The following is a 15,877-nucleotide window of genomic DNA, read 5'->3' as shown; positions in this document are numbered from 1 at the left end:
AGACATGGTTGTCCTTCTGGAAGGTTCTATCATCTCCACAGAGGAACTCTGTCAGAGTGACCGTCGGGTTCTTGGTCACCTCCCTGACCAAGGCCCTTCTCCCCCGATTTCTCAGTTTGGCCAGCTCTAGGAAGAGTCTTGGTGGTTCCAAACTTCTTCAGTTTAAGAATGATGGAGGCCACTATGTTCCTAGGGTCCTTCAATGCTGCAGAAATGTTTTGGTACCCTTCCCCAGATCTGTGCCTCAACACAATCCTGTCCTAGAGCTCTAAGAACAATTCCTTCGACCTCATGGCTTGGTTTTTGCTCTGACATGCACTGTCAAGTGTGAGACCTTATAGACAGGTGTGTGCCTTTCCAAATCATGTCCAATCAATTGAACGTCCACCTGTGGACTCCAATCAAGTTGTAGAAACACCTCAAGGATGATCAATGGAAACAGAATGCTCCTGAGCTCAATTTCGAGTTTCATAGCAAAGGGTCTGAATACTTATGTGAATAAGGTATTTGTTTTTTAATACATTTGTAAAAAAGTTTTTTACAAATCTGTTTTTGCTTCGTCATTGTGGGGTATTGTGTGCAGATTGAAGAAACTTTTTTTTTTTAATCAATTTTCGAATAAGGCTGTAACGTAACAAAATGTGGAAAAAGGGGAAGGGGTCTGAATACTTTCTGAATGTATTGCACTGTACCTTGATACATACATACAGTCTACTCCTCAATGGGGAGGGTATGAACGGCAACAACATGGCCACATCAGCGGGACACAGTGCCCTTCGCTCCCGTTTGACAAGCTCTGCTGTTCGACAATGGCGTGGGAAGTAGCTACCTACTAGCCAATTTAAATACACCCATGTACACCCATTCAATACACAGTACACCCATCATCAATTTTTTTCAGTTTTATAACGTCAGTTTTATAACTGAAAATGTACAATTATGTTGCGAAATGCAGCATCATATGATGCAAAATGCGTCATACAGGGATGATTTCTGTATTTTGAAAGTATCTTGAGAACTTGATTGCTGAGCTAAACATTTTTGGACAATGGCAATGGACTAATGAAAAAAATACCCAAATATAGTTTTAGGGTGGAGTTTTCCTTTAAGTATACACCACAGGAGTTTTTATTTTATTTACCTTCTGTGTAGGCGAAGGTTTAAATGTCTGTATTGAAACACAACCACAACCGATTCACCACATTATAACAAAAACATGAACACATAAATCAAGTAATATCTTGTAGAAATACTTGTAATTATTCTTTGTATGATAAGCAGCATACAATATATGGATAACTGTACACATTTTACATAATTTTTGCCCTAATTATTTACAAAGTATACAGGATGGGACACTTATTCTGAAATATATAACAAATCCGTGACCCGGAAGTACTTCATTATTCTTGCTTGTGTCATAGAAGTCTTTGTTTTGATTTTGCATTCTAGCTTGTGTGGAGTAAAGGCTTACTGACTGAATAGACTACCCAAATGTCATTCGACTGAAAATGTTTAAACTACAGTTGTTTCGTGTGTTTTTAAATGAGCGTTTAACGGCGGCTGCTGTGGATATTTTTGGGGCAGTTGAGAAAACGGTAGTGGAGTACCAGGAGGAGAATGATCGGCTACGGAGACTGCTGGGGATCACACCGGAGCTCATTACACCAGAGTTACAACTATGTCGAACTGGTGGTGCGTTCAGTTCTCCTCAATTCATAATGTGTGCTATACGTTTGATACCGGAGCATCGAGGCATGCGTCAAAACCGCAAAGCAGTGTACCGATTCGTTTGATCACGTGCATTTTCAAACGGTGCGCTTTTTTCGATTCCAAGCTGCTTTTAAATACCTCTACTGGACACCGTACTTGCAAGTATAGTTAGGGTGTTGTTATAAAACGTTTCACCTGACTGGTATCATAGTAGGTACAGTTGTGTACAATAGAATAGTCGGGGATTTTAGGGTATGCGGTCAAATCCCTATATTAAAACACATTTCTAAATAATCTATGCGAAATCACACTATGTACTGTTTTTCAAGTATTTTATTTAGTATAGTATAAGCTTCTTCTGTCTTAACTGAATCCATGGCATTACGTAGGATGCTTTTCGAAGACATGAAAGGGAAGCATAATGTAAACATTGAACCTGCTTTTCCAACTGATTCATGAGCTACTAAAGCCAACGACTTACCACTGAGCTATGGAGTTTTGAAGGAAACATTTTGAGAAAAAAAAAAAACATCTCATAATTAGACGCTGTTATTCATTGCTGACAAGCAGATGTTATTAATGTGCATTGTGAACCAGCAGAGGCTGATAGGAGGAGTTGTAGGAGGACTGGCTCACTGTAATGGCTGTAATGGAATGTATGGAACGGTATTGAACAAAGCAAACATATGGAAACCACATGTTTGACTCCGTTAAATAGATTATATTCCAGCCATTACAATGAGCCTGCCTCCACTGTTGTGAACAGGTAATGAAGCTCTGAGCAATTCATTGTTTTTCCAGAACAATTTGGTGAAATTCCCGAAGCATTTAGAAAGCCTCGGTTTCCCATCACTATTAATAATACACTGTTTTTAGGGATTCAGTGATCACTATTCAAACACATACGTCATTATTTCCTTTTTCCGTGCATGGATAAAAACATTGTTTGCGTCACTAAAACCAGGAAGTGATTGTTATTTTTTTTTATTCACAGTAATTCCATTTACAACAATAAGCACAATAGTTTCACAATATCAAAATATTTGAATGTAGCTATAATTCTGTTGTGGCTTTACCAAAGATTATTATATTTCCCCTTTCACCTGTGATTTTACTGTAAAGTTATATTTTGAGCTATTAGCTAGCTTGCTTGTAGGCTAGGTTGGGCCAAACTAGCAACCCCTTTTTATCCTGAGTTCTCTCGTCAATGGCTCTCAGAGTCCAACGGAATGTGTCTAGAATCAGATGATCTTAAATTCATGTTAGAAGGAATTCAAACAAGGAATTTTGCCAAAGTAGAGAACAGTACTTGTCAGTAGATATTTTTGCACATGTGGATATTAAGCTATTACATTTTTTCCCCGAAATATTCATTTAAAATCAGCTAACTTTAAATTAGGATTTATTTTTTTTACCCCTTTTTTCTCCCCAATTTTGTGGTATCCAATTGGTAGTTACAGTCTTGTCTCATCGCTGCAACTCCCGTACGGACTCGGGAGAGGCGAGGGTCGAGAGCCACGCTTCCTCCGAAACACAACCCAACCAAGCCACACTGCTTCTTGACACAACGCCCATCCAACCAGGAAGCCAGCTGCACCAATGTGTCGTTGTGAAACACCGTACACCTGGCGACCTGGTCAGAGTGCACTGCGTCCGGCCCGCCACAGGAGTCACTAGAGACAAGGATATCCCTACCGGCCAAACCCTCCCTAACCTGGACGACGCTGGGCCAATTGTGCACCACCCCATGGGCCTCCGGGTCGCGGCCGGCTGCAACAGAGCCTGGACACGAATCCAGAATCACTGCGATGCAGTGCCTTAGACCAATGCGCCACTCGGGAGGCCCTTAAATTAGGAATTCTAATGGATGTTTCATGGATTAGGTACATCAGTGACCTTGCTCCAAGTGATTTTTATCTCTCTACGTAATGCAAGTGGCTGCAGTAGATTGTATCCAAGTTAGAAGATGGGTGTATTCATATTTTTTTACCTCATATTTTTTACACAAATCCATAAAAAATAAACAAGATCAAATGTCATAATGTAATTGTTGTGGGAAAAACAACATAAAATTGGTTTAAGATTTTAAGATCATTCAATTGAGAACACAGGAGGCTGCTAAGGGGAGGACAGCTCATGATAATGGCCGGAACTGAGCGAATGGAATGTCATTAAACACATGGAAACCATGTAGTTGATGTATGTGATACCATTCCACCTATTCTGCTGCAGTCATTACCACGAGCCCGTCTTCCCCAATTAAGGTGCCACCAACCTCCTATGATTAAGACAAAAAAAAAAATCTGTAAACACCAGGTTCTGCAGATGGCACTTTTAAGACGGTCCCTTAGCCTAGAGCGCATACATTCCCCCATTTGAAACCAATGTAAAGTCACTATGAAAACAGAACTTAACTCAAAAGCAAAGGGTGTAGCATGCTCTCTACCATCTTCTGTTTCTAGACATAGCACTTTCATCATCCTAGGATCTCCCGTCAAAGAGAGATTGACAAGGGAAATCCAAATATGAAACCAATATCCAAAGTGGAAACACATTTACATGGCAGTGACAACATCTTGAGCATCTAGTTTATTGTTCACCCTTGGCTGTACAGGCAGGTGCTCTAGCTCCAACACAATGGGATATTATCCACTGTAATGCAGAGCCATGCCACAATCATTTTACCATTATATAACTGGGTATTCAAGTCACAAACAGACTGGACACAGCAGGTTATAAACCCACAATAACACACATTATTGAACCAATTCAAACTTCTTATTTTTTTACTAAATAGCTTCTTCTCTTCACATTATAAGGAAGTAATTGAAAATAGATTATAGTCTTACAATCATAGAATTTTAATTTCAGTTCACCTTTTGAAATGACCCCAACAATGATGTCTAAAGGCTTTATCGATGACCTCTGACCCTCCTCTCCTTCCCTCCAGACTCCCTGCAGCTCTCTCTCTCTGTCTCTGAAGAGCAGGTTCCCCCTGAGCAGCAGCACTGTGAGCAGGAGTGGAGCCCCAGTCTGGGGCAGGAGGACCCAGAGACCACACTGATTAAAGAAGAACAGGAGGAACTCAGCACCAGTCAGGAGGAAGAGCAGCTTCAAGGGTTCTTTGATACCAAAGACTTTATATTTACTCCTTCCTGTGTGAAAGGTGAATGTGATCAGGAGGACCCACTTCAGTCCCTGACTCTTCCCCAAACCCAGACTGTGGAGAACAGAGAGAGAGACTTTAAACCAGTGGATCGCAAACCTTACGCCACTGTGACCCGCCTAAAGGATCTCAACAATCTGTGTGACCCTCCAGATAATCAGAACAATGCTTTCATCCTCAGCTCTGCCATAAGCAGCGACCCAGTAGGACGTGACAGCAGCCCACTATTGGATCCCAACCCACTGAGTCTCAACCCACCAATGGAGAAACAGTGTTTCAAACCCAGCACATCTAGAAGAACTCACCACTGCCGTGACTGTGGTGAAACATTTGCACTGAAAGCTGACCTGCAGAGGCATGTGACTCACACCAGGAAGAGACCCAGTGAATGCCTCTTCTGCAAAAAACTCTATACCTCCACCTGTAAACTGAAGGCCCATGTCCAACTCTGTCACGGTGGTAAACCCTGCACCTGCCCCTTTTGTGGGAAGACCTTCAAACAAAAAGGACATCTGTCCAGGCACATGAGTATTCACACAGGAGAGAAACCATTTTGCTGTGGTGACTGTTGGAAAAGCTTCAATCGTAAGGAGCACCTTACCAGGCATATACGCATTCACAGAGGAGAGAAACCTTTTAGCTGTGGTGACTGTGGGAAAAGCTTCAATCGCAAGGAGCACCTAACTGAACATAGACAGACTCACACAGGAGAAAAACAACATGGCTGCTCAGTCTGTGGTAAAAGATTCACTCGGAAGACTCATCTACTGAAGCATATGGACAATATCCACAAAGAGGGAAAAACAGACAGAAGAAAGAAAATCTTCAGTCAGAAGATGGGAATAAAAAGGCAGGATGTGGACAACACTCGTAGGAAAGGAAAGCAACCCCAGACCATTCATACTGTGGGTCTCAGATAAATACATATACTGTACCATGGACTTAATGTTGTAAATAAAGTTTGATTTGATTTGAATGACGAGGTAATGATCAAACCGTACAGAGTATTGTAGGAAATTCACAGGTCTGCTGTAATAATAATAAATAATAATAATTGATTACATTTGTAAAGCGATTTTAGTTATAAAAGAATAATCTCAAAGTGTATAAAATAAAAATAAAAAAAATATATATTAATGGACACAATTACACAGGGCAACTGATATAAAGAACACAGATGACGCTACAAGGGACATGGAAAAGGAGGGATATTACCATGAATACACTGGAAAGTCAGCAGGAGGGTTTTGAATTGAATCTGGAATGAGACGGGAAGCCAGTACAGAGATGCCAGGGTGGAGGTGATGTGATGGTGTTGAGACGGGGAGCCAGTACAGAGATGCCAGGGTGGAGGTGATGTGATGGTGTTGAGACGGGGAGCCAGTACAGAGATGCCAGGGTGGAGGTGATGTGATGGTGTTGAGACGGGGAGCCAGTACAGAGATGCCAGGGTGGAGGTGATGTGATGGTGTTGAGATGGGGAGCCAGTACAGAGATGCCAGGGTGGAGGTGATGTGATGGTGTTGAGACGGGGAGCCAGTACAGAGATGCCAGGGTGGAGGTGATGTGATGGTGTTGAGACGGGGAGCCAGTACAGAGATGCCAGGGTGGAGGTGATGTGATGGTGTTGAGATTGTCAATTTTGACATAATTCTGCTCATTCATGATTATTGATGTAATGCTGTGTAGAGTAATGATTAACAGTCGACTCCTGATGAATCATTGATTATGTAGGCTGCTTTGCACAGTATTCAACTCCCATCCAGCTGGCGGCGCTGTTGTGTGTTTCTGGGTTCGCCAGCCAATAGAACAACGGATTTTCGAAGATTCCTTGACTAAAACACGGAAGTAGAATTGGAGTAAAGAAATACCCACTGACAGATCTGAATAGGCTACCCAACTCTCATTCGACTGAAAATGTATAAACTACAGTTGTTGAGTGTGTTTTTAAATGATCGTTTAACTGCGGCTGCTGTGGAGATTTTTGGGGAAGTAGAGAAAATGGTAGTGGAGTACCAGGAGGAGAATAATCGTCTACGGAGCCTGCTGCGGATCACACCGGACATAAAACTATGTAGAATAGGTTCGTATGTGGATCTACCGATAGCTTGCTTCGTCCCCTAATGAGCGATAAACATTGAGGGGGTTCGATGAATCCCGCCCGGACGCCTGTGTTTGCATCGGCTGAAAGTTGATTGCATTAGATTTGGAGCTGGGCTGCCTCCCGGTGTTGTGCCGAAAGCTCCCCCTGACAGAATCCTAGCGAGCAAGTCGCAGCAATGAAGAATTCGGGGGGGGCTTTTCGGCACAACACTGGGCGTGAGCCAGATGCCCTATTCTAAGGGCACAGCGTAAAGTTGTGGGCTCAACAAAAAAAAGAGACATAATTAAGCACGTGTAGTAATTACTAGGATTCTGTGAAAACACAATTATACTCCGTGTATGTTGATTAGCCAGCCAAATAGAAAAAGGAACCAGCCATGCCTTCCTGGTTAAACATTTTCGCTGAATGAGCTTTATTTTGGTTGCCTCTGGCATAGCCGGGCGAAGTAGGAGTGCTGCAGCCCCTTTACATTTGTGACTCGAGTTTCCATCTTCTCTGAGAAAGACGTTACATTACAATCTAAATGTCTGAACATTTAGTAATTCAGTGTATTGTTTAGTTGTTTTGGATATGGTCTAGGCCTATATGATCCAGACAATCTTCTAAGTGGAGAACATGACACCTTTTAAACATTAAATATCTTCTCTTGAGATTCAATTTATTTACAGTTTACTGCAAGATATTAAATGCCACAATGATTTTTGTTCTCCAAATTGTTATTTTATTAAAACAAACATTTTCTTGAAAAATAAATTAAAGTAGTGGTGAGCTATTAACCAAAAAAAAAGGTTTTCCCCTGTTATTAAACAACTAATTGACTGACATCGGTTCAATTACTTGAATTCCATTTAGTTCCGTTTTTTTTTGTGCGAGCTCAACGTGCCATTTCTCTAGGGAGAAATCAAATCATTCAGGAGAGAAATTAAGTCACGACCTATGTGGGACGCTTAGCTGATTGGGAGTTGTAGTTTTCAGGACGCAAATGTTGAACCTTGTCGAAGATGATCTATTATATTGACAAGACAGTCGGGTGAATGCTCTAACAATGGAAATACATGGCCTCAAAGATGGAAGGCAGGCGGGAGGAGACGAGATCAGGTGGGCTCGTTCTAGCCAATGAGAGGACAAATAGTCTGTAGTTGCCGTCCACCTATATCATTGCATTTGTAACAACAGAACCATGACGGAACTTATTTTAGATCAAATAAAAATCACGTATCAAAATAGCAATTCAATTTGTTGACCGAATTCGACACTCTCATTGACCTCAAAACAAAAATTCCTCACACCGTGTTCTTATTTTTGTGGACAACTTTTGGACGGAGTAAATCCTCTTAATTTGCCTCTTCATCTCTGATCTTGTTCAGTGCAGAAACGTGGTAATTAACTACAATGACCATAATCCATTTTGCCTATTCTTTCCGGGCAGAGATAGAGGCGGATACACACAGATCATATGAAACCACATGAGAGAGAAATGTAGTCTACACAACGACGAGAGGGATTGAGGTAGCTCTACCTTATTGATAGTTGAAGTAATTGCTAATAGAGGAGGTGTCCGGAAGCGACTTCACCATTCATATTCAGGATTCATCCAAACACCGTTTAAAAAAAAAAAATGTAGCTTTGTTTGATTATTTATTGACAGTTACAGCTGATTTCGGGATTTTATATCTATTTCCTCACCTTAAATATAAGTCATCTGATTCATTTGTTTGTCAATTATTTTTTTTAGCGAACATTTCGACGCCAGCCCCTGATATCAGGGCATAAAAACTACAATCTCTCCTGAATTAGCCTAGTGCGCATGTGCGCCCAGCTATATCCTGCCCCAAGGTTGTTTTCCCCCAGGTGTCCCTGGCTAAACTAGCTGAACTATGCTAGTTTTCGTCCTCATTGCCAAACTTCATAAATACTGCACACTCATCTTCAAAACTCCTTTGCTAGTTATACAATAAGACATTTGGGTTTGTTTTATTGAATAGCCATGACTGGTTTGAGATATCTGTCGTAAGACAACGGTGGCGAAGGATATAATTGCTACTTAACGCGGATCCAAGTTCACTTTTGAGATCCACCGGCTCGTTGGGATATGTAGTGATTTTGCCAACACAGCCAGATATGTACACAGTCGTGTACCCTTAAGCTTTTTAAACGGACTATCGTATTTGTTGGTTAAATGAATATAAGTAATGCAGGAATGTCACGAGTTAATTGACATGAGGAAAATAGGAACTCTACAGAGCGCAGTGACTAATGACAAAATTACATCTGGACATGGAAAAAACACTCCAAAAAGCATACCAGTATGCAAATTAGGGAGACAAATTAACATATCTCTCAGCGATTCGCTAGGCTACACTCGATTCGCTAGTCACTCACTTTAGAGTCACTGTCTGGCAAGTCCCGACATGGGCTTCATATCCTAATTTTTACCCCTTTTTCTCCCCAATTTCGTGGTATCCAATTGTTGTAGTAGCTACTATCTTGTCTCATCGCTACAACTCCCGTACGGGCTCGGGAGAGACGAAGGTTGAAAGTCATGCGTCCTCCGATACACAACCCAACCAAGCCGCTTCTTAACACAGCACACATCCAACCCGGAAGCCAGCCGCACCAATGCGCCGGAGGAAACACTGTGCACCTGGCCACCTTGGTTAGCGCACACTGCGCCCAGCCCGCCACAGGAGTCGCTGGTGCGCGATGAGACAAGGACACCCCTACCGACCAAGCCCTCCCTAACCCGGGCGACGCTAGGCCAATTGTGCGTCGCCCCACGGACCTCCCGGTCGCGGCCGGTTACGACAGAGCCTGGGCGCGAACCCAGGGACTCTGATGGCACAGCTGGCGCTGCAGTACAGCGCGCCAGCCGGGAGGCCCTGGACTTGGTATTTTACAAAATAGGGCCATCTTCTGTAACCACCTCTACCTTGTCAGAACACCACTGATTGGCTCAAATTCATTAAGAAGGAAATAAATTCCACAAATACACTTTTAACAAGGAACACCTGTTATTTGAAATGCATTCCAAGTGACTACCTCATGAAGCTGGTTGAGAGAATGCCAAGAGTGTGCAAAGCTGTCATCAAGGCAAAGGGTGGCTACTTTTTGAAATCTAAAATATATTTTGATTTGTTTAACACTTTTTTTGGTTGCTACATTATTCCATGTGTTATTTCTTAGTTTTGAAGGTGTTCTATGTTAGTGTAATTTCATTATTCCAATATGTTTTCATTAATTGAATTCACTTAGTCTATTTTATGAGAATTTGTAAGATTCTTATTTGCATAAAATAGACAGAGACCAGTCTTATCAAAAATAGATAATAGTATTTATTCTCGGAGCGCGCTGCCATCTAACCACGAACAACAGTTTATTTACAAAATATGACGTCATAGGTTATAAAATATTATTTCTCCCAACAGTTCAATAGTTTATTCCCACCCCTTTCTTCATCCATCACCATTCAGCAGACAGTTCCAGCTAATGGGAAACCTAAGAAAAGACACACTGCCTAATCTAAACATCCCAGAGCTAAGTTGAATCGGTTCAACCATAGGTTAACGACCCTTTCTGCTTACTTAAAAAAAAAAAAAAACACTTCCAGTCTTCTCCAACCTGGCTGGAATGGTATTTATTTTATTTAATTACCCCCTGTTTCATGCTCCACAATCCCTCACTTCTGAATTCGTATTGTTAATCAGATATAATAAAACAAGAGTACAAGTTTCATTAGTTATAGTTCTATTTAGAATGTAGATATTGTTTAGTCATTATTCATAAAATTCCTAACACTCTACAATCTAGAAAATTGTACAAATAAAAATAAACTTTGAATGAGTATGTGTGTCCAAACTTTTGACTGGTACTGTGTGTGTGTGTGTCTGTGTGTGTGTTAGATTTTGAATTGGATGGGGGAGGGGGGGGGTGGCATCTAATGATTGAATTGAATAAATTCCTTGGCACCAACTGACAATGCAAACTAAGCATTGTTATCAGCACTGATCACTGATATACCTCCCAATGTGGGAAAAGCATTGCCAAACAGGCACCGATGGTATATACTTCACACAGTGGGTTAGTTTTATACTGCTAGACTGAGATACAATATCTGTCTAGAAACTGGCCCTAGCTACCTGAACTCAGGCACATCTAAAGAGATACAGTCTGTCTAAAGGCTGTTTAGATCTTAGCAATATATCATTCAAATGTATGATTCAAGTGTCTGCTCCTTCTCTCCAGACTCCCTGCAGCTCTCTCTCGCTGACTCTGAAGAGGAGGTTCCCCCTGAGCAGCAGCACTGTGAGCAGGAGTGGAGCCCCAGTCTGGGGCAGAAGGACCCAGAGCCCACACAGATTAAAGAGGAACAGGAGGAAGTCGGGACCAGTCAGGAGGAAGAGCAGCTTCAAGGGGTGGAGCCTGATATCATAGAGTTCAATTTCACTCCTTCCTGTGTGAAAAGTGAATGCGATCAGGAAGACCCACTTCAGTCCTTGACTCTTCCCCAAACCCAGACTGTGGAGAACAGAGAGAGTGACTCTAAACCAGTAGATCCTGAACCTTTTGGCACTGTGACCCACCTTAAGGGTTTCAACATTCCTTGTGGCCCTCCAGATAATCAGAAGAATGCCTACAGCCACAGTTCAGCCATATGCAGCAACCCAGTAGGACTTGACAGCAGCCCACAATTGGATCCCAACCCACAATTGGATCTGATCCCACCAATGGGGGAACTCTGCACCTGCCCCTTTTGTGGTAAGACCTTCAAACAAAAAGGAAATCTGTCCATGCACATGAGGATTCACACAGGAGAGAAACCTTTTAGCTGTGGTGACTGTGGGAAGAGCTTTATTCAGAAGGGGGACCTAAGGAGACACATACTGACTCACACAGGAGAGAAACCATTCAGCTGTAATTTTTGCTGTAAAAGCTTCAATCAGAAAGGGGACCTAAGGAGACATATCCTGACTCACACAGGAGAGAAACCATTTAGCTGTGATTACTGTGGTAAAGGATTCATTCGCAAGGAGCACCTAACTGCACATATACGGACTCACACAGGGGAAGTTTCGGTCTCAGGCAGAACCTAACCACGCAGGAACTGATATAGATCTATGATCGATTTTAATGTTGAAAACATTCTGTAAATAAAGTTTGATTTGATTGATTAAGGTAATGATCAAACAGCACAGAGGATTGTAGGAAATTCACAGGTCTGCTGTTCAAAGTCTGTAGTTCTCTTCATTAGAAACAGGAATATCTGATGGTTTGATTAGGAATGTCTCTCATGGTGATAAAGGAAGGTTGTTGTTGTTGATGCCACGAAATACAATTCCAGAAAATATCTCCTTCCATTTTCTCAAGAGTTTCTCATCAGTTCAATTGCTGCTCGTGCTGCTCATTCACGATCTGAAATTGCGATTCGATATTGCGATGTTATTGCTGCTATTTAATATTTTCGTAAACATATCGCTCCCTATATGTCTCCTGCAGAGAGACGAGAGAGCATCAGAAAATGTGTTTTGATCATGGAAATAAAAGTGATGAAAACATGTTGGCTCACCATTTTTTTTTTAAAGTAGATGGAGAACGAAGCTATAGGTTGAAAAGTACTTGCGTTTTGGTGCTGTTACAGCCGACTAGCGGTAGCTAACGCCATCTAGCAAAACAAATATACATACTTTATTAATTATTTTACAAATCGATACTTGGGTGTCAGAGTATCGATATAATATCGTCCACAGAAAATATTGCGATATATATCTGGCTAGATTTTGTCCCCCCATCCATATTGCCTACTGGCTATACTTATGATCTGCTGGCTAGATTTTGTCCCCCATCCATATTGCCTACTGGCTATACTTATGATCTGCTGGCTAGATTGTAACAGCATACAGATCAATGTCTTCCTGCCTGTAGAGTAACCACGCTTTTGACTCCAGAGAGGATGCTAAGCAGTCAATCTCTGAAACAGCTAGCTACAAGTCAAGTAGCACTTGGAAGTAGGCTTTACCACCCAACAGACACAAACATTATCAAGAACGCCTAGCTTCATCATCTAAGTTAGCTCGCTAGTTAACTAGTAAGCTAGACTGTTGGTTTATAAAAGCCAAAGAAAGCTAAACTAGTTTTTATGAATTTCTCATGCGTTTAAATGGCTAGATAGACGGCTAATGTTGCCGTCTAGCCAGGCTAATGTTGCCGTCTAGCCAGGCTAATGTTGCCGTCTAGCCAGGCTAATGTTGCCGTCTAGCCAGGCTAATGTTGCCGTCTAGCCAGGCTAATGTTGCCGTCTAGCCAGGCTAATGTTTCCGTCTAGCCAGGCTAATGTTGCCGTCTAGCCAGGCTAATGTTGGCATCTAGCCAGGCTAATGTTGCCATCTAGCCAGGCTAATGTTGCCGTCTAGCCAGGCTAATGTTGCCGTCTAGCCAGGCTAATGTTGCCGTCTAGCCAGGCTAATGTTGGCATCTAGCCAGGCTAATGTTGCCGTCTAGCCAGGCTAATGTTGCCGTCTAGCCAGGCTAATGTTGCCGTCTAGCCAGGCTAATGTTGCCGTCTAGCCAGGCTAATGTTGCCGTCTAGCCAGGCTAATGTTGCTGTCTAGCTAGACCATGAGCGAGCTAGCTAGATGACATGTATTGTGTAAATTTAGAACTTCCCAAGATAGTTCACAAAGTTGTCAATTTAATCAAATGTAGTCCATTTATTCATTACTAAATGTAGCTAACATTAGATAGTTAAACCAGAGATAAGGCATTTGTAGTTCTATATGATAGCCTCATTAGCAGCTAATTAGCATTTAATTTGAGATAAGGGGGTAAATACAGGCCAATATATTGATAAAATTCACCTTGTCCGAGAGAGTTATCGAAGCATCATGCCAGGATAAGTCTACATGAAACACAGCCCTTATTTGAAGTGTTTCTAAATCCCATCTAAAACGGAGTGAATCAGTATCTCCCAAAATATCAATATATCAAATGCATTTTGAGCTCGACTAACCGGTGCCCCCGCACATGGATCTGTACCGGTACCCCCTGTATATATCCTCCACATTGACTCTGTGCTGGTACCCCCTGTATATAGCCTCCACATTGACTCTGTGCTGGTACCCCCTGTATATAGCCTCCACATTGACTCTGTACCGGTACCCCCTGTATATAGCCTCCACATTGACTCTGTACCGGTACCCCCTGTATATAGCCTCCACATTGACTCTGTACTGGTACCACCTGTATATATCCTCCACATTGACTCTGTGCTGGTACCCCCTGTATATAGCCTCCACATTGACTCTGTACCGGTACCCCCTGTATATAGCCTCCACATTGACTCTGTACCGGTACCCCCTGTATATAGCCTCCACATTGACTCTGTACCGGTACCCCCTGTATATAGCCTCGCTATTGACTCTGTGCTGGTACCCCCTGTATATAGCCTCCACATTGACTCTGTACCGGTACCCCCTGTATATAGCCTCCACATTGACTCTGTACCGGTACCCCCTGTATATAGCCTCCACATTGACTCTGTACTGGTACCACCTGTATATATCCTCCACATTGACTCTGTGCTGGTACCCCCTGTATATAGCCTCCACATTGACTCTGTACCGGTACCCCCTGTATATAGCCTCCACATTGACTCTGTACCGGTACCCCCTGTATATAGCCTCCACATTGACTCTGTACCGGTACCCCCTGTATATAGCCTCCACATTGACTCTGTACCGGTACCCCCTGTATATAGCCTCCACATTGACTCTGTACCGGTACCCCCTGTATATAGCCTCCACATTGACTCTGTACCGGTACCCCCTGTATATAGTCTCCACATGGACTCTGTACCGGTACCCCCTGTATATAGCCTCCACATTGACTCTGTACCGGTTCCCCCTGTATATAGCCTCCACATGGACTCTGTACCGGTACCCCCTGTATATAGCCTCCACATTGACTCTGTACTGGTACCCCCTGTATATAGTCTCGCTATTGTTATTTTACTGCTGCTCTTCAACTACTTGTTACTTTTATTTCTTATTTATATATTTTTTAACTGCATTGTTGGGTATGGGGCTTGTAAGTAAGCATTTCACTGTAAGGCCTACACCGGTTGTATTCGGCACATGTGACTAATAAAAATTGATTTTATTAATAAAGCCCTGCAGCAGATGTCACAAAGTCCTTCTACAGAAACCCAGCCTAAAACCACAAACAGAAAGCAATGCAGATGTAGAAGCACGGTGGCTAGGGAAAACTCCCTAGAAAGGCATGGACCAAGGAAGAAACCTAGAGAGGAACAAGGCACTGAGGGGTGACCAGTCCTCTTCTGGCTGTGCCGGGTGGAGATTATAACAGAACATGGCCAAGATGTTCTAACGTTCATAGATGACCAGTAGGGTCAAATAATAATCACAGTGCTTGTAGAGGGTAAAACACGTCTGCACCTCAGGAGTAAATGTCAGTTGGCTTTTCATAGCCAACCATTCAGAGGTCTGGACAGCAGGTGTGGTAGAGAGAGAGAGAGTTGAAAACAGCAGTTCCGGGACAAGGCAGCACATCCGGTGAACAGCTCAGGGTTCCATATCCACAGGCAGAACATATTCAAATGATATCATGATTGAGCAGCATTAGGTCAAAATGTATGAGAACAAGTGTTGGACAGATGGAAGGATAGCAGGTAGGGTGACAGGTAGCCTAGCAGTTAGAGATTTGGGCCAGTAACAGAAAGGTTGCTAGTTTGAATCCCCGAGCCGACAATAGGAAAAATATGCCAATGTGCTCTTGAGCAAGGCACTTAACCCTAATTGCTCCAGGGTCACCGTCAATAATGCCTGGTCCCTGGCTGTGACCCCACTCTCAGAGGGAGTTGAGATATGCAAAAAAACACATTT

General features: G+C 42.5%; 2 protein-coding genes across 3 annotated transcripts; both read left to right on the top strand.

Annotated features, from left to right (window-relative positions):
- The first annotated feature begins 1,403 nt into the window (after positions 1–1,403).
- On the top strand, positions 1,404–5,945 carry LOC110531375 (uncharacterized). 2 transcript variants are annotated; one of them, XM_021614566.3, is made up of 2 exons: positions 1,404–1,695; positions 4,664–5,945. In XM_021614566.3, exons 1-2 carry the CDS (start codon positions 1,512–1,514, stop codon positions 5,797–5,799), a joined length of 1,320 nt encoding a protein of 439 aa, XP_021470241.3. In that variant the 5' UTR covers positions 1,404–1,511; the 3' UTR covers positions 5,800–5,945. The 2 variants fall into 2 exon arrangements, with proteins under 2 accessions (XP_021470241.3, XP_036843131.2); XM_036987236.2 differs by having other exon boundaries at positions 1,408–3,596.
- A 754-nt stretch (positions 5,946–6,699) lies between these two features.
- On the top strand, positions 6,700–12,536 carry LOC110531377 (uncharacterized). Its single transcript, XM_021614568.3, has 2 exons — positions 6,700–6,962; positions 11,226–12,536. Exons 1-2 carry the CDS (start codon positions 6,797–6,799, stop codon positions 12,071–12,073), a joined length of 1,014 nt encoding a protein of 337 aa, XP_021470243.3. The 5' UTR covers positions 6,700–6,796; the 3' UTR covers positions 12,074–12,536.
- The last annotated feature ends 3,341 nt before the right edge of the window (positions 12,537–15,877 follow it).

Source organism: Oncorhynchus mykiss, chromosome 9 (genome assembly GCF_057628025.1).
Source record: "Oncorhynchus mykiss isolate SJ-2025 chromosome 9, ASM5762802v1, whole genome shotgun sequence".
Classification (NCBI taxonomy): domain Eukaryota; kingdom Metazoa; phylum Chordata; class Actinopteri; order Salmoniformes; family Salmonidae; genus Oncorhynchus; species Oncorhynchus mykiss.
The sequence above is the reverse complement of the archived record's forward strand: the minus strand, read 5'-3'. Positions and strand labels throughout refer to the sequence as shown.